The sequence below is a fragment of the Vombatus ursinus genome, unplaced genomic scaffold (genome assembly GCF_900497805.2).
Source record: "Vombatus ursinus unplaced genomic scaffold, bare-nosed wombat genome assembly UNPS02014830.1, whole genome shotgun sequence".
Lineage (NCBI taxonomy): Eukaryota > Metazoa > Chordata > Mammalia > Diprotodontia > Vombatidae > Vombatus > Vombatus ursinus.
Window position 1 is genome coordinate 11,464,396 of NW_020954608.1, and position 19,292 is coordinate 11,483,687.

General features: G+C 39.0%; 1 protein-coding gene across 4 annotated transcripts in view; it reads left to right on the forward strand.

The window, feature by feature from the left end:
- PUS7 (pseudouridine synthase 7) overlaps positions 1 to 6,596 on the forward strand; it is a 46,591-nt gene extending 39,995 nt beyond the window's left edge. For 3 of the 4 annotated variants that reach the window (XM_027838650.1, XM_027838653.1, XM_027838651.1), the window contains 2 exons: positions 1,637 to 1,730; positions 6,169 to 6,596. In XM_027838650.1, the coding sequence (XP_027694451.1) occupies positions 1,637 to 1,730; positions 6,169 to 6,325 (251 nt within the window). In that variant the 3' untranslated portion in view covers positions 6,326 to 6,596. The remainder of the gene's footprint in view (positions 1 to 1,636; positions 1,731 to 6,168) is intronic. The other variant, XM_027838652.1, reaches the window with a different exon arrangement.
- Positions 6,597 to 19,292: the final 12,696 nt, after the last annotated feature.

Below are 19,292 nucleotides of genomic sequence, written 5' to 3' on the forward strand. Positions count from 1 at the left end.
GAAAACTCTGACATTCTTCTCTTTGACCCTAACTTCCCATCATTCCATCTCTTGCCATGTCTCACTCGCTCCAAACCCATTCTTTGCCCTCACTGAGACCTTTGATCCTCCTGTTAGTTCCTTCTCAGGCTTTATCCCTGCTCTGACTTTCCCTCTTTCTCTAATGTTGAATTCATAGTTAGCCACTTCAACTCAACACTGTCCTCTATGCTCAAATCAAATCTGAGAGTTATTGGTGTAGAAGGATAATCGAGCCTGTGGGAGCTGATGAGGTTACTGAGAGAAAGTGTAAAGAAAGAATAGGGTACCTAGAACAGAGCCAGGGGGTTACCCACAGTGAAAGGGTGTGGTCGGGATAATGAACCAGCAAAAGACTGAGAAAGAATGGTTAGGTAGCAGAACCAGGAGAGCATAATATCAGGAAAGCCCAGGAAGAAAGGATGGCCTGCAGTGTCAAATGCAGCAGAGAGGCCTAGAGGGATAAGGACTTTTAAAAAAAAAAAAAGAGCACCAGATTTTAATCATTAAGGGATTACTTAAGGCTTTGGAAGGAGATTTGGTAATTAAGGGATCACTGATGACTTCATTGAGAGCAATTTCAAGAGGGCAGTTTCAAGTGAGCGGTGAGGTCAGAAGCCAAACTGCAAATGATTAAGGAGTGAGCAGTGAGTCTAGGTATCTGGCTGAGAAAGGGAAGAAAGATACAGGACATTGGCTTAGGAGATCGTAGTGACTAATGAAAGATTTTTAAGGATGGGAGAGGCATGTTTGATGGTAGTAGATAAAGAAAAGCTGAAGATTAAAGGGGTGGGGAATTATTGAGGTTGCAGTCCTATGGAGAAAACAGAAGGAGATCAGATCAAGAATGGAAGAATTGACCTTGGCAAGGAGAAGGGCCACCTCATAGTTAGAGATTGTGGGAAAGGAGAGATTAACGGTATGGAAGAAGAGAGAGCTCATGTTGAATGGCTTCAATTTTTTCAAAAAAGTAAGAAGAAAGGTTTTTAGCTGAGAGAGAAGAGAGTAGGGGAAATACAGGAGACTTGAGTGAAGAGAATGTTTGGAAAAGCTTTTGTGGGGAGTGAGATAGGGAATGGGGGGTGGGGAAGAGAAGGATTGTCTTGCTTTATTCAGGGCCCATTTGAAGTCAGACAACATGAATTTATTCCTTTGGCTCCATTCAGTATCCCATGAGTAGGAGCAGAGGAGGCAGATGGTGGGAGTAATCCGGGTGAGTGAGATATAACAAGAGACAGAATTAGGGTCAGAAAAAGGAGTGTCAAAGTTTTTCATTAGAGAGGAGTAGAACACCTATAGGTAATAGTGACATCCAGTATGTGACCATACCCATTTCTAGTTGGGTTGTGGTTACAAGGAGACTGAAGAATTGAGAGCTTATCGGAGTAAGGGAGCATAACATGGATGCTGAAGTCATGTAGTATGAGGGAAAGGAGAGCAGAATGGTGGGTCAGGTGCTGACCTCCCTGACAAAAAACAATGTCTTGAGCTCTAGCTTGGATGGAGAGCTCTGATATTGTGAACTTCAGAGAAGAGAGGGCTGAATGATATGATGATGGTAAAGAGGAAGTCTGAAGTGCCAGTGGGGGCAAAGAAAATGTTCTCACTCTTCCTCCAGGACAAATCCAGGAGGTTGTGGGCAAGGGAACGGGCCAGTGGTTGAAAGAATGGTCCAGCCATTTTGGAAACAGTTTGGGATTGTACAAGAAAAGGTACATCTTTCTTCTTATCCTTTGACTTAGCAATATGAGTACCAGGTTTATAACCAAGTAGATAGACAGGAAGAAAATGTCTTTCTATATAAAAAAAAGTCAATAATAGTACTACTAGTAATAGCAAAAGGTTGGAAACTATGTGTCTAGTAATTAAAAAAAGACTGACTAATTGGTCGTGTATGACTTAAGTTGGCCTAGTGGGTAGAGTCAGAAAGACCTGTGTTCAAATCCTGCCTCAGGTGCTTACTACCTACCCTTGAGATTCCAGGCATGTTACTTACCTTCTCTCAATCTTCTTCAATTTTATGTAAAAAGCTGATAATCATGGGACCTGCCACACAGAGTTATTGTGAGAGTTATGTGAGGTAACACGTGAAGTACTTAGCAAACTTGAAAGCACTCTGTATTATCATTTTAAACCATAAGGAACAATGTAAGAATTCAAAGAAATACAGGAAGGCTTGATTTAAATGATATGAATAGAAAGAAACCAAATCAAAAGACCAACAAATTACATACTTACTTGGTCTGGACCTGATTTCTGCATAGGAACTTCTGGCAGAAACTCCCTTTGCAGATGCCTATCAGCAATTATTGTGCATCTTCAAAGTCCCAGTGGCCTGAGGATAATCAGTTAGGTGACTTGCCCAGGGTCACACAGCCAATATGTGTCAAAGTCGGGACTTATACCCAGGTGTAGCTAACTCTGAGGCCCACCCCTCTGTCTACCACCTGCCTCCCCACACACTCAGTGTGCTTGTTACAGCTTTGTGACTGAAGACCGCATTAAACAGTAATAATGATAACAGCCACATTCAGTAGACGGCATTAGTACTAACGTTACATTTAAAGCATTCTTCCTTTCTTTTAACAAAAAGCAGTTTGAAAAAGTGTAATAAGGCTGTCAATACCCCTGTTGCAGTTATTCTTTGTAGCTTGGGACAAGTCACTTAATGTGTCTGGACGTAATTTTTCATTTATAAAATTTAGGAGTTGAACCCGATAAATTTCACAGAATTACAGCATTTTAAAGTGAGAAAGAACCTCATTGGCCATGCAGTCAAACCTCTCCCTGAACGGATTCCCTGCGGTGGCATCCCAGACAAATGGTCGTCTGGGTTCTGCCTGAAGACCTCCAGTGAGAGGACAACCCCGAGCATCCACTCCACCCACTCACTCCCCTGCCCAGCTCCGAGGAGGCCCGTCCGTCTTTTTGCAGAGCTGCTAGTTATTAGGAAGTTTTTCCTCACGTCAAGCCTAATGGTCTCTGCAGATTCCACCCGTTGCCTCTGATTCTGCTCCCTGGAGCCAAATAAAATAAGTCTAATCCCTCTGATACACAGTAGCCCTTACGGTTTGGGAAGAGAGTTATCATGTCCCCCTGAGTCTTCTCTTCTCTGCGGTAAGCATGTCTGTTTCCTTCAACAAGTCCTCATATGACATGAAATAATGTCCTTCCTCGTCCTCGTTGACCTCTTCTGGGTGTTCTTCAGTTTATCATTGTCCTTAAACTGTACTGCGCAGAGCTGAACATAGTACCCTAGATATGGTCTGACCAGGACGGGGGCAGAAGAACTTGCACCTCTTTTAGAAGCTTTGCTTCACTTAATGGGCCCAGGATTCATTATTATTTTTTTGGCAAGGCAGTCTGGGTTAGGTGACATGCCCACTTACAGCTAGTAAGTGTCAAGTGTCTGAGGCTAGATTTGAACTCGGGTCCTCCTGACTCCAGGGCCAGTTCTTCATCCACTGTGCCACCTAGCTGCCTCACCAGAATTATTTTTTTTTTCTCTTTGGTGCTGACTGGTTGGACTTGGAATTGACAAAAACCCCTAGATCTTTTTCAGACAAACTGCTGTCTACCCATTCTCTCCCAAAACTTGGAAGTTTTTTTGGTTTTTTTTTTTACATTTTTTTTCTTTTTTAGGCAATTGGGGTTAAGTGACTTGCCCAGGGTCACACAGCTAGTAAGTGTCAAGTGTTTGGTCTGAGGTCAGATTTGAACTCAGGTCCTCCTGACTTCAGGGCCGGTGCTCTATCCACTGTGCCACCTAGCTGCCCCAGAAGTTACTTTTTTCTTTTTAACCAAAGAGTAAGACTTTACATTTACACCTCCCCTAAATTTCATCTTACTGGATTTGACCCAGTGCTGTACCCTGTCAATTGTTGGATTCTCACTCTGTCAGCCAGTGTTTTAGCTGTCCTTCTCAGCTTTGTGTCCGCTGCATATTTGATGAAATTGTCATCTATGCCTTTATCCAAATGATTGATAAGAAATGTTATACAGCACAGGGCCAAGCACAGATTCCTGGGGCACTCCACTGGAATCGGCCTGCCGCCATGAATGTTCTGTGAGTCTGGCTGTTTGTTGAGTTCAGAATCCCTGTCTGAGGTCCCTTGCAACTCTAAATCAAGGAGCTTTCCCTCTTACCAACATTCCCTTTTTAGCTTTCTATGTTGGTGGCTTAAGGTTTTTAATTTTAGGTTTCTACTTTACACCTTCTCTGCCTACAATCTGGCTGTGCTGGATACTGAATGTCTCCATTAGAACCCCTGTTTACATAAAACTTTAACATTTACAAGACACTTTCCTCCAGTGACCCTAATGAGATAGCATTGTTATCCTCATTTCATGGATGGGGAGACAGAGGCTCAGGGAAGTTAATTAACTTGACATCAGTCATACATTATCAGAGCCAGGACTTGAATGCAGGTCTTTTCACGCCAAGTCCCTGGCTGTTTGCACTCTCCTAAGCTGCCTCTCAGTGTCATGGTTACCTTCCTTTCACCCTGCCAAGTTTGTGCATCCCCCAAATTTTCTCATGTATCAAAAAAGTGTCTGTGAAATGATCAAGATGTTCGGCTTCTTTTGTTGTCCCATGTAATAGCTTCTCTTCTGCGGTTTTCAACCCCAGTGTCATAATTCTGGCTAGACATCGGTAACTGAAACACTGGACTGAATTAGAGATTTTTTTTCTAGGTTTGAAGGATTTTTTCTCCTATATTAAATGGCAGATCCCTTTCCAAATGAGTGAACCTAAGGTCAGGCTACACACAAAACTTAAGCCTTATATCCAAATGAGATTTCTCAAAGGATATTATTATTTACTGCTGAATGAGGCCTCAGGAGGGCTGGAAATGGAGATAATGCAAATTTCAAAGTCTGAGTTGAGTGAAACTTATTAGAATATATAAGCATGTAACAGTTCGAAAATGGCTTTCCCAGAATTTCCCCTTTTACCTGGAATGAATCCATTTTCTGAAGTGTGCCAGCCAGCTGTATTTGCTTCCCCAGGGGTTCTGAAGCAATGGAGCAGAAGTAAAGTATTATCTGTTACCATCGCTCCTAGATCTATATTTTGGAATCTTTGAGCATCATAATGGTGGAAGACTAGGAACGCAAGTTTTCAGAATTGGATTTGCCAAAGATTGGAACATTTGCTGCTTGTGCTACTAAACCAAAAGATGCAAAAGCATTTTATTTGTGATGGAGTCATTTGGGCCCAGGTGCACACTTATCTAGATGAAGTCATCATTTTGAAAATAGGGGCCTCTTTTCTGGTGGTTTAGAAACACAAAGCAAAAAATAGTGGTGAGTGCCAAGTATATAGAATAATAAGCGATTGATGTGGGCGTGAATATTACTGGGAAGTTCTTTCCCCATCTTTATACTGCTTAGCCATTAGCTCATAGCGGGCCGTCATGGCAAAACAAAGAACAAAGTTGCCATAGTATGTTCATGGACCGAATTTCTGATTTAACTCATGACACTCTTGTCAGAACCTCTAAACCATCCTGTACGTGTAGTCTACAGGTTCATATTCTCTCAAGGCCTTTTATGCAGTACTTCATATATCAGGGCAGCTTGCATCTGTCAGCTGGACCATCAGGCAGTTGTTTGGAACTAACACAAAAGCCAGTGAGAAAGGACTTAAGAGTAGCATAGGACAAATAAATGATACGGGAGGTAGAATTGTATCTGCCCTAGAGAGCAACAAATGTTGATGGGAGGCCAGAAACACAGTTTTCAGAACTGGATTTCCATTTCTTGACATCAAAATTGACTTTCCTAGAACCTTTCCCTTGTGAATTAATTTTTTGTCCTTTTATTATGCCCCAATTAAAAGATCATCCTCACACTTTTGTTTCTATGTATTTCTTGTTCTTCTGGCACTGTAAGGTGCCAAGAAAGTTCAGAGGTTGAATTACCATAGATACTTACCTAAGAGTATACATTTACAGATCTGTCCTCCATGCTTCTGTCTCATGCAGAAGCACTGGAGGGCTGCCCCAGTACAATAAGGCATTCTGATGGTTGGAAGAGTAGGGAATTGCTGCTATTTTTTGTTTGTCTATATGTAGAGATTATATGACCGTCCAGCTCATTTGCAGCTGCATTTATTTTCCTGACTCTTCTCTTCTTTCTTGGTGACAGAAGGCAAATACAGGGCCCTGAAGATGGATTTCTCCCTCCCTCCTTCGACATATGCGACAATGGCCATTCGAGAAGTACTAAAAATGGATACGAGTATCAAGAAGCAGACACAGCTGAATACTACCTGGCTCCGCTGACGCGCTCTCTGAAGATCTGAATATGGGGGGAAATAGCAGCACCTGGGCTCGTTGGTCTTTGTCTTATTAGCACAAACCCCATGTGGGTTCCAATAATTTGTAGCAAAAGACTATTTGTATTTTTTTTCAAGTTTTTATTAGCTTAAATCAATAATTTGCAATGTTTGTACAAATGTTCAAATTTTGGAGATCCTAACTAAAGTTGAAAACAAGAAATTGGTTGGTTTATTTTGTGTGTGTCTTCACACATACACACAGAGGATGCACAGAGGTGAGAGAGGAATAATCGGTAAATCCACAAACATTTATCAAGTGCTTCCTCTGTACCAGGCATTGTGCCTAAGCCCTTGGAATACAAAGAAAGTTAAAAATGAGAAGTCCCGTACCTCAGGGAGTTTATATGGTAATAAGGGAGACAACAAGTCAATAAGTAGTTAACTCTAAGGATACATACAGAGAAGAAGGAAGACTTAGAATGGGCAGACTTAAGTGACTGGCCTCCTGAATCTTGAAAGAAGCTAGGAAAAAATCACTGTTATGAGAGGAATAGTGAGTAGAATGCTAGACTCGGAGTCAAGGAGAATTTTGTTTTTGTTTCAAAGCTCTTCATGACCAGGTGCTGTCCCTACCTTTCAAGTCTCCTTCCATCCACCCATGTCCGCCCTCCACCCTGCAAGTACTCTGAGGTCCCGCGACACTGGCCTTGCTATTCCTCGCACAAGATCCTCCTCCTCCTGACTCAGGGTGTTTTCACCGACTGTCCCCCATGCTAGGAATGCTTTCCGTCCTTGGTCATTCTCATCCACTTCTTGGCTTCTTTCAAGTCTCAGCTAAAAATCCCATCTTGTACAGGAAGCCTTTTTTGATCACCTTAATTCTAGTGCCTTCTTTCTGTTAATTGTCTCCAATTTGCTCTATATATACCTTGTTTGTAGATAGTTATTTGTATGTTGTCTTCCCTGTTAGACTATGAGCTCCTTGAGAACAGAGATTTGTCTTTTTTGTATCCTTAGCAGTGGGTAGCACATAGTAGGCACTTAATGTTTATTGACTGACTGACTAGAGACATGGTTTCTGGCCCCACCTCTGATGTGTCCTGGCTGTGTCACCCAGAGCAAGCTCCATAACTTCTCAGTGCCCTCCAACAACTCTCTGCAGACACCATCATTTTAGAACAGTTCCTGTTGGTAGAAGAGGTTTCCTTACAGAGAGGTCCATGCTTAGATGAAGTTACTGGTCTGGATGGAACAGAAAGGTAAAATAGCAGTTATATTTGCTTTCAATAAGAAAAATGGTCTTGGATCAAGGTAGAGATTTTAGGGGTTTTAATATTTCCTTAAAGAAACAGCAAGGATTTTTACTACCCATAGGAGTTGAAAACAACATTGTAAGTACCAGAAGCAAGAAAGTTAAGAACTATTTAGACTGTTAGGAATGACAACTAACACAGGTGGGATACATGAAGAATGAGTCTGAGGTCCCTCTTCTCCTGTAATTCAAGAGCCTTTATCCATAAATATAAATTCATTTGTACATAAGTCACAATGAATGACCCTTGGGTGATCTTAAGTACAGCAGTGATTCCATTATCTAGAATCACCTATTTGTCAAAAGTCAAGTGAGATTCAGAACGCAAGTAAAACATTTTCAGCATAAAAGGCTTTTGAATCACTTGATATTTGTACAAAAGCTTCTGTATCAATATGCTAGAAAATTCTACTGTGACAGGGCTTTTTAACTTGATATAAATGGATAGCTGTTTTTGATCAGTTTAAGGTATAATTTTTATTACAGGCATTTTTATGTTGAAGATTCTTTCCATAGAGACAGGTACTTTTAGAAAGATAAAGGGAGGAAAAGGTAACTAGAAATACCAAGAGTTCATACCAGTAGTTGTATTTTTTGTTACCAGCGATTTTGGTGTTGCCATTGCTGGCAATGGAAAACAACATGTTTTCTGACATGAAAAACACAAAGGAATAAATTAGCTGCGCTAACATCATGTTGTATATATGTTCCAGGTTGATTTTTCTATCATTTCTAAAATTAAACGAATGGGTCAATACCTGCTTCTTTTTTGCTATTGTTAATGAGCCGTGTATTTAACTGAAATGGAGTGCGAATGAAAAGTTTGTGTCATGTGTAGTGGCAGGGAGATGGGCTCTATGATTTTATGTTTGTTGAAGTAAATTAAATATCCCTTTTGACCCCCCCCCCAATAGTAAGCACATGATGAGAAGTCAGTGAAGCAAAAATACCTCAGGTTGAACCATCTTTGTTGCCTTTTTGGAAAATCTGTTGTCTTGAAGAGTTTAGACTGCACTTAGCAGTGATATCAGGTTTTCTTTCCTTATTTGGACTTACTAATCAAGTATTTAACTATAGTAAAAGCCTATACTTTTCTAGCTTAATGATAATAATAAAAGATAACGTTTATATAGCACCTACTATGTGCTAGGCACTGTATGCTTTGCAGTTATCTCATTTGTTCTGGGGAGGTAGATACTGCTATTATCCTCATTTTACAAATGAGGAAACTGAGACGAACAGAGGTTAAGTGACTTGCCCAGGGTTGCACAGCTTGGAAGTATCTGAGGTCACATTTGAACTCAAGTCTTCCTGATTCCAGGCTGAATTCCATCCACTGTGCCATCTAGCTGTCCATATGCCCCACATATCAGACATTATAAAGTATTTTGCTCAAAACCATCCTACAGCAGACCTAGTACAGGTATTTATTCCCATTTTACAGATGGAGAACTAAAGATCAGAAGAATTATGCAACAACCATGGTCACATAGCTAATAAGTGGCAACGTCAGGCTTCATTCCCTAGCTGGCTCACCTTCTGAATCTGGGACTGTTGCTCATTACACTGTATTTTTACTTTGGGGTTCTCTTAGTTGTATCCAGCTAAAAGAACTTAAATATTTTATCTACAGTAAAATATATCAGTACTCATGCAAATCTAAATTTGTAGGGAAAGAAATTGAGAATCTAAGGCAGTCTTAACATTTTTCTATTTTGTGAGTATAAAAACATATGTGTGTATATAGACATATGTATCTGTGTGCATATTTACATATATATACATATTTACATACATTTAAATGTGTATACACACAGTAGAATCCGTACCACCATAAAATGAGAACATACATTAACTTGGTTCTACTTGGGGACCAAGTAGTGTATGACATTTTATGGTGGTATGAAATAATGAATAGCTTATTCCACTCTTAAGAGTGGCTGATACATGATGATTCAGGTCATGTCCTAAATGCTATCATAAGACTCAGGGAAAGCTATTAACCCTGGAAACTTGGAACAAATCACAGAAGACAGTACAAAGAGAAGATGAGATAAATCAACAAAGCCCATAGATAAGTATAATTTTTGTGTGGTTCTCTATCTTCCTTTCTAAGATAAAGGAAAATCTACATTGACCAAGTAGGTTTTCTGCTGACTGGTCGAGGACAACTGAAACACTGTTAAACCCCGATCCATGGAGCTAGTCAACCTCATTGGATGCGTTCATACCTATGTTTTTGAGAGGTTTTTGGCCTGGACCTGTGGTTTCATCTGAGGAACTTCCCACGTGCTAACTCCCTCCTTGTCAGGAGCTTACATCCTAAGAAAGTCGCCAGAGTCACAAAGAAGTTAAGCGACTTGCCCATGGTCACCCAGGCAGTATGCCTCAGAGGTAGGACTTGACCTCAGGTCATTCTGACTCCAAAGATAGCCTTTTTAATCCACATGCTGCTGCCTCTGAGTATGGTGTACATTAGTCTATATCTGGAACTCACATGGGTGATTCAGGATACAAATTGGAAGTTCTTTCTGGTGACTATTAAGTTATCTTTTTTCCAGCTACCATACTCCTAAAGGAGACTTTATTTCATGAGTCATAAAGTCTTTTTTTTTTTTTGAGTGATTTGTGTTGTTTGTCCTGCCTTCCTTGTTTCCTGTCTTCCTTTTGTCTTCTTCACTTTGTTCCGTCTGAGTAGGCAAACAAATATTCAAGCTCATGGGTTAGGCAACCTGGAGAAGAGGTTAAAGCTTAACAGCTAATCTTTATGAAATCATGTGTAAACTAGCTTTTAGAAAGTCCACAATGCAGCAGTCCAGAGTGAGAACCCCAACCAGGGCGTGATTTCCATGGCAAGCCAGGCTTGTTGTGAAGTGTAGGAATGTCAGCAGTTGAGAACAGGAGTTGAATAGGGTGGAGATCATTACAGAGCAGTAATGACTGGGAAAGGCAAAAGGCATTTAGTTCACGTGGGGCTGCTTTCTTTCTTTCCTTGGAACAAGTCCAGCTCCAACCAGTTAGCCTTGCTTTCACACAAATGGTGACTGTGTGGAGAACAATACCCCCACTTTCTTCTCAGACTGACACCCACCCACCCACCCCTGTTCTTTCTAGGCCAGGCTAATCAGTTTTCTACATTCTTTACTTACTATTCACAAAGACCATTTTCAACATGTAAAATCTTCCCCCTACCCCATTCAGACCTGGACACATGAGCCATCTAATTTTCACTACAGTAAAGTTTTTGTTTAAGTGACATTGTTCACCTTGTTTAATCAACTCACCTGCTATATTAACTTTATGAATAATGAATGAATTTACTGTGTGGTGGTAGTTTTTTTTTTTTTTGGTAGTTCAAAGGAAAAGCATTTACTGAGATGACTTAAGAATAATAGTAATAATGCCTAGAGTTCACTTTCCCACACATTGTCAGTGGGAAGAATGGGTACAAACAGAGAGTACCCAGGTTTTGAGGCAACGTGGGACAAGACAACTCACATCTCCATCACTGGAGGGCCCCCATGTTCTGTCTTCATCAGCTGATGTTCTCCAGGGTGTTTTGGCCAAGGTGCAGCATCTGTCCTAGGTAGATTCCTTACCTTACCTAGGCTTGGTCTTCTCTGCAACTTGACTCGTCCCAACTGCCAGGGTTAATTCTCTCTTGAACCCATAGCTCATTCTCTCCTCTGCTGCCGGAGGTCATACTCAAAGCCTTGACATTGCCTCTACTGACAAGCTTGTAATTTTTTTTTTCACTGTGTATTTTTCCAATGTTATTGTGATAAAATATTACCAGAGGATTGGTTACTAGATGCTACTTTATTTTCATGTCCGTAGAAACTCATAAAGATTGTCTACCAAGGCGTGGACAAGCGATGGTCTACACTGATGAAGGGAGCACTCTCACCAATTAAATAACATATTCTCTAAATACAAAGTATTGTGATATTTAATGGTATTTTTCCAGTCCTATGCTATATGGTAGAAAGAGCTCTAGATTTGGAGTCAAGAGGTCTGGGTCCACCTTTCGGCTATGACACTAGCTGTGACCATGCACATTTCCTTACCTTGTTGATTTTTAGTTTCCACATTCACAAAATGGGGATAATACTTGCACAGAGAATCAGAATCTTAGAGCAGGAAGGGACCTTAGATGTTGTCTATTCCAACCCATACCCGCACAATAATTCCCTCTAGAATATCTTTGATAAGTGATCATCCAGTCATCTACTTTGAACATCTCTAGTGAGGGCACCCACTACCTCCTATGGCACTTTCCACTTTTGGATAACTCTAATTCTTTGAAATTTTCTTACATCAAACCTAAACATGGCTTTTGGCAAACTCATAGGATTCTCTTGAGGAATGCATTTTGCAAAAAAAAAATCAACAAAAAAAATAAAGTACAAAGGGGAACTAGGGGGTGCAGTGGCTAGAGCACCGGCCCTGAAGTCAGGAGGACATGAGTTCAAATCCAGCCTCAGACCAAGCACTTGACACTTATTAGCTGTGGGACCCTGGGCAAGTCACTTAACCCTAATTGCCTAAAAAAAATCAACAAGGAATGCATTTTGTACATCTCAAAATGACATTATAAGCTGCTAGTAAGGATCAAAAGACTTAAGGTAAAGGTATATTTTAAACCTATTGCTTTCTAGGACACACTGAAAATTTTCAATTCCCCCCGCAATTATTAGATTTACTGATAACTCTTGATTATCTATGCTAATAGAAGGGAGCAGTAGTCCAGATAAACTCACAGTGAGCAATGGAAATACTCATGCATAATTTGTGTGTATACATAGCTTCATAATGCAGTAAATTAGCTTTTTTGCTGCATATTTACTTTCCTAATTATTTTTGCTAAGGCAAATATTGAAATGAGTTTGTATTTCCTAAGTACATACCAATTAAATGGATGAGGGAGCTAACCCAAAAATATTATGGGTAGGCTTTGCTTGACTCCCCATCATTTTTCCTTTTTCAAGGATTTCTTAGCTCATTCTTCTTGCCCTTATACTAAGGGATGCCAGTATGCAAGTTGTTGTTCCCTCTATCACCCTCACCTCCCAATTCATCAATTTCCACTCCCATGATCTAATCCTTCTCTCTACCTCTGTCTCACGGAACCACCACTATTGCCAATTATTCCTTTTTCGTTTTAAAGAAATCTGAAAGTCCTTCCTTTGACTACATTGTCTTATTTCATCCTTTCATATTCCTCTCTCCTCCAAAACCTGACCTCCAGACCCTTTACCCCACGGTGCTGTGTCAGGCCATCACTCCTGCTCTGGCTTCATTTTCACTTCTTCACAACATTGGCCCTACAGTTAACTAGTCCAACCACACAGTGTCCTCTACTCTTAAATTCCTTGCTCCCTGTTTCCATCAATGCTTATGGCTTACTACACCCTTGATGCTGCTGAATGATACTAGGGGAAGTGACATAATCCACACTAGTCAGTGTGGTCAGAATTAGAGTTATCAGTGGTATCACTTCAGAGGTCTGTAAGGTATTACAACTTCCACATCTTTCCAAAAATCTTCAATGGTATGTTTGTTATACTCAACAAGGCTTCAACTGACCTGCTAAGGATTGTGGAACCATACATTTCATGGGATTACCCAAAGTAGAAATCTCTGAATGACTAGATTTACAAATGTGATTATGGCAAGATTGAGAAACGGAAAATGGCCCTGAGTGATAATACCCTTATTGCAAAATCTCATGATAAATATTGCAAAATCTCATGGTAAATCCCCATGGAGGACTTGACCCATGAGGGTTATGCTTTTGGCAAGCACTCCAAAGCTGCCAGCAACTTCCTGTCTCCCTTCAAATTGTTTTCTCCATGGTTGGATAGGAAAAAAAGACAGAATATTTTGTGAAAGGTGGAGATGCTGGTAACAGAAAAGTCCAGATGAGCAGGCTTATTAGAGGAATAAACTTAAGATGATTACTGTGATTATTTTTCTAATAGTCTGTTGGTAAAAATGCCTGTGATTTTAAAAAAAGGTGAAAATGACAAATATATTGAAAAATATAAATCAGAAAAAACAGAGGTCAAAGACTAATAAGCTATACAGAAACTTTAGGCCTATATGTTGTGAATACTTAATTCAAGAAGAAAATAGGTAGGCCTTTAATGTGGAGACCACCAAATAACATCACAAAAAAAAAATGAGATAGATTACATTCTAACAGACAAGAAAAGACTCATTACAAATGTGGGAATCACATTTGTTAAAGCAAAGATCAAAATTGGTATGAAACTAGAAGAATGAAAATGAGAAGATAGAGAGTATAGTTGAAATAACTCAATCCTTACCTGTTCAGACAAGTTATTGAAAATGCAAAATGGGTCATTGATGGAAGAAAGGCCATAAATATAGACTAACAATTTCATAATGCATTTAAACAATTATTATGATAAGGAGACCAAAAGTGCCTTAGTCACCAAATACTTAACCAACTTGATATACAGAGAGAGAGATGACTGTCAATGACAACATTGGTTTAGAACACAGATTCATTTGTAGCATCTTACAAAGAAGGATACTGGAAGATTATGAGTAGTATCACCTCCTTAAACAGAAAGAAGCAGGAGAGGATCAAACTAGTTTAAAGAAAGCTTAGCAAGAGACCCTCCTAAACAAAGTCATCTCAAAAGCATTTAAGGATGATAGTAGAAGGACAGTAGATAGAAGAGAAGTGTAAAAGCTTTTGCAAAGATTTTTCTAACAATTTTTTTTTTCACTGTCAAAGATAGGAGAACTACTGCCCTTGAACTTGACATCAGAGCCCCAGATGTGCTTACAGGAGAGGTAGAAATGGCACTGAAGAGAACAAAGATGGGAAAGGCAGATAGATTAGACCAGGTGTCCATTTAGGGAATCTTCCCTGGAGGCCACACAATTGTTAGATTACTGAGAAATTGATTCACAAGATGTATAATGTAGGGGAAAATACCAAAAGCATGGGAAAATATCTGGCCTTATTAATATCCAAAAAAGGCAACTTAGAAAACATCAATGACTATTGACCTATGTGCCAACATTCCGATCTATATAAAATTTTTATGAGAATCATTATATGTACAGTGAAAGCATCTTTGATGAGCATTTTCTTAGGGAAGAAGCAAGCTTTAAATTTTTTTCTTTTTATCAACCTAATAAACATCAACGAAAATGAATATTTAAATAGACAAAGAACATAAAAAAGGATTACACATGACACTGAAATTTGCTTTAAAGTTTTTTTAAAGTATATATTAAGCCTAACAATATAGCAATAAAACTACTCTGCTTACCCTTCTGAACTTTTCTGGGACCTTCTATATATGTTTTCAATGTTTCATGGACACCTTTCTTTTTCTTTTTTAAAAATTACTATCTCTACAGTCAAATAGAAGCCCTCCTTTGTAACAAGTAGAATCAAACAAAACAAATCCACCTATTGGCAATGTCTAATAATATCTCATTCAGCAGGAAGCTTTTGCAAATGATATTCCACAACAGAATATGTCTTTGCAATCACACAGTTGGATAAAAGATGCAGTGAATATAAGATCCCACTATGCTTATTGCATATTGATTATTTTTAAAAGGCATTTGATGTGGTAAAGCAAAATGCCATTTTAAAGGTTACATGTGTGTATGTACACACATAAACATATACCCACATACAGAGTTTCCCAAAAATCTTAGTGCAGTTTTAAACTTTAATGATTTCAGAAGTATAAATGCCAAAAACTTACAAAAATAATATTTGAAATAGTAATTTTTAAAAAAATTCAAAGTATTCATATGTTTCTTATTCAATATAACCACTATATTTGCTATACATGGCCTTTGTCAATTTTTGAACTGTGAAAAAACTTTCATTAGTTGCTACTCAGTGACTGAAAGCATTCCATTTATAATTCTAGCCTTAAGGTCATCCAAAGAATGAAGTTTTGATGCATACATCATAGTCTTGATGTAATCCCACCAAAAAAAGTATAGTAGAACTAGATCAGATGATCACGGTGGCCCAGCAAAGGGGACTTCCTCTACCAGTCTACCAGTCTGAGAATGCGTTATCTGAAAACTGTTTCATAACACAATGCCCTATCTTGTTAAAATTCAAATTTATTATTCAAAATTCACAAAACTAAATAACTCTAAAATAAATTTAAATAGCTAAACTTTCAAATTATGGATTTTTTGCAATTTTGTAGCGTTTATGCTTCAGAAGTTATCAAAATTTTAAAATGCATTAAGACTTTTGGAATGCCCATGTATCTAGGATACACAGTACCAAATGAATGAGTTGGGCCCAGAATTAAACAGAAGGAGGATAATGAATTACATTGCCTTTAGGAAATAGCAAGACTCCTTTAATGATCCCACAGACTTCTTCCGTAAAGACTTGTCCTTTTTATACCAGCATGCTGACAGTCTTATATGGATAACAATTACCCAAAAATGTGTATGGGTTCTAATATGTATTGATCTGAAATAATGAAATCACCGATCCATCAAAGTAAAGGCAGTTCAGTAAGAAACCATGCATTCATTGCTAAATAACCATATAATTAGAAGCAATTAAACTAATATCTATTAGACTGTAATTAGGAATTGGTTATTAAGTGTTGGCCTTGCCATTGAGGCAACGAATTGTAAATGCATTTGTCTTCCAGTTGGTCACACACACATGCAACAATATATTTCCTACTAATGATTTTAGAGGCTCTTTGATGACCTTTTTTGGGGGGTAAACATTACAGAAGCAAATTTTTCTTGAGCAACTATAATATCTTTTTAAAAACAAGCATATATGCTGGTCTTTTCAAAATTCTGGCCTTCTAGAATTCAGTTATAATTGGTCTCTCTTATTTGGACTCTATCTCGTTATACTGAAATTTCTCTCATCTGCAATATATATGTATATATATGCGTGTGTATGTGTGTATATATATGTGTGTGTGTATATATATGTATATATATATATACATATATATACTCTAGAAAATGTCCATAAAGTGGACACTTAACCTATGCTATGAGAAGTTTCTTGATGAACTTTCTGATAAGCTGCTTTAAAATAAAATAATAAGATACATAACACAACAAATACAGCAAACATTTATTGAGTACATACTGGACAATCATCGTGCTAATGTCCCTAGAAAGACTTCTTTCATTTGGATTCTGTTGAATATCGTCCATGACAGAGGCAAATGCTGTATTCTGTGAAATGTGGGTTATAATACATGCAGTACCTATCCCACAAGTTATGAGGAAAATGCTTTGTAAACTTTAAATCACTGTGTTAATGTGAGTTATTTTTATGTCACACAGCTATAATATACAATATTTCATTGTGCAATAGAGTTACAAAACCAAATGCTAGGTGTTTATGTTTAATATGATTGTACATGTATAGCCTCTATCATATTGCTTGCTGACTTGGGGCAGGGGGTGAGGAGAAAAGGAGGGAGAGAGAAAAAAATTTGGAACTCAAAATCTTATAGAAGTGAATGTTGAAAAAAATAAATTGTGTGTGTGTGTGTGTGTGTGTGTGTGTGTGTGTGTGTGTATCCAAATGCTAGGTGTGGTCTAAACAGGAAGGTTGTTACCAATGAGGGATCAGGAAAGACTTGATGGGGAGTGGACACTTGAGTAAAGCTCTGAAGGATGAGTGAGGAATTCAACAGGCAAAGGAAATGGAAGGAATTTCTGTCTCAAGAGGAACGTGAGCAAAATCACTAAGGTCTGAGAATGCAATGAATGTTTGAGGTGATAAATAAACTGGGATGAAAACTGAGTACATAGAAGGGAATAATGAAGTAGAAGTAGAAAGGAAAGGTGGCTACCAGTTAGGGAGGATCTCGAATCCCAAGTAGAGCAGTCTGAACTTTGCTCACTAAGCAATAGGGAGCTACTGCAGATTTATGAGCAGGAGAGTAACATAAGCATATCTGTAGTTAAGAACATTTGTTCTGCCAGCCATGTGAAGGTTGGATTGGAAAGGGGAGAAAAGGAAGGTAGGAAGCCCTGTTGGACAACTGCAGTATTCAAGGCAGGTGGCAATGAGATGACGCTACTGGAAGGTGGCATTGGGAACAGAGAGGAGATAGATTTGAGAGATTTTGCTGAGGCAACATTGACAAGACTTGGTAATTGACTAGATATAAGAGCTGGGTGGAAAGAAGCTTCAAAAATAACAACAATAGGGGCAGCTAGGTGACTCAGTGGATAGAGCACTGGCCCTGGAGTCAGGAGGACCTGAGTTCAAATGCAGCCTCAGACTCTTGACACTTACTAGCTGTGTGACCCTGGCCAAGTTACTTAACCCCGATTGCCCCACTAAAAAACAAAACAAAACAAAACACAACAAAAACAAACAAAAAAAACCCCAACAATGTTACAAAATGGAAAATCAAGGGAAAAGGCATGGTTTTAAGTGGAAAACAATTAGCTTGGCTTTGAACTTCTAAGAATGTTGGCCATTGCTTTTAATGCTTGAAGGCTTATAAAGCACTGTACACACATGATCTCATTTAATCTTCACAATAACCCTGTGAGATAGATGCTATTTTACAAATGAGAAAACAGGTAAAATGACAGGACACAAATAAGTGTTTCTCTTGACTCCAATTCTGCACCCTTTCCACTATACTATGCTTTCAGGTGCCAGTGGTAGGAAGGGGAGGAAAAGGAATAAACATTTTTTTTTTGTGAGGCAGTTGGGGTTAAGGGACTTGCCCAGAGTCACACAGCTAGTGAGTGTTATGTGTCTGAGGCTGGATTTGAACTCAGGTCCTCCTGACTCCAGGGCCAGTGCTCTATCCACTGCGCCACCTAGCCGCCCCAGGAATAAGCATTTATTAAGCCATGTGCCAGGCATTGTGCTAAGTTCTTTAAAAACATTATCTCATTTGATCCTCACAACAACCCTGGGAGGGTGATGCTGTTATTGTTCTCATTTTACAGTTGAGAAAACTGAAGTAGACAGACATTAAGTGACTTGCCCAAGTGTCTAAGTAAGCAAGTGTCTAAGGCTGAATTTGAACTCAGGTCTTCCTGACTCTGGGCTCAGCACTCTATGTACTGCACCACCTGACTGCTTCCAGTAGGACATCCAAGTGATGTCTTGAAGACAATTGCAGTCATAGCCCCAGAGCTCAGAAGACAGGTCAGTCAGACCTGAAAATAAACCCTTGAGAGTCTTCTGCCAAGAGTTAGGTAAAGTTGTGGGAGTAAATGACATTGCCAAGGGAGAGACACACTCCCCATTCCAGTCAAACCAGGCAGTTCTTTGTTAGTATGCAACATTTACTGGTCTTGTGTCACTCCCATTTCATAAACTAATCTCTAGCCTCCCTGTGCCTATAACTACTGATGCAGGAGAGATGTGACTATAGTGGGAGCAGGCTCCTTGAGGAGATAACAGGGAATGTTAACTGGTGTAATGGCTGCTCCTCAAATTCAATGAAAAGAAAAAAAAAGCCAATAAAAAAATAATGCAAACATTAGCATAGTCTTTTTTGCTATTTTTTGTGACTTTTAACTCATGCTCATATTATTTTTAAAAAATGAATCTTTTAAATGTTGTTTCCCTTTATTATTTTTTGAAGTCCCCTGTAGTTAAATTTAAATGTTTATGAATCTATTTAATTTTTATATCACATTCAT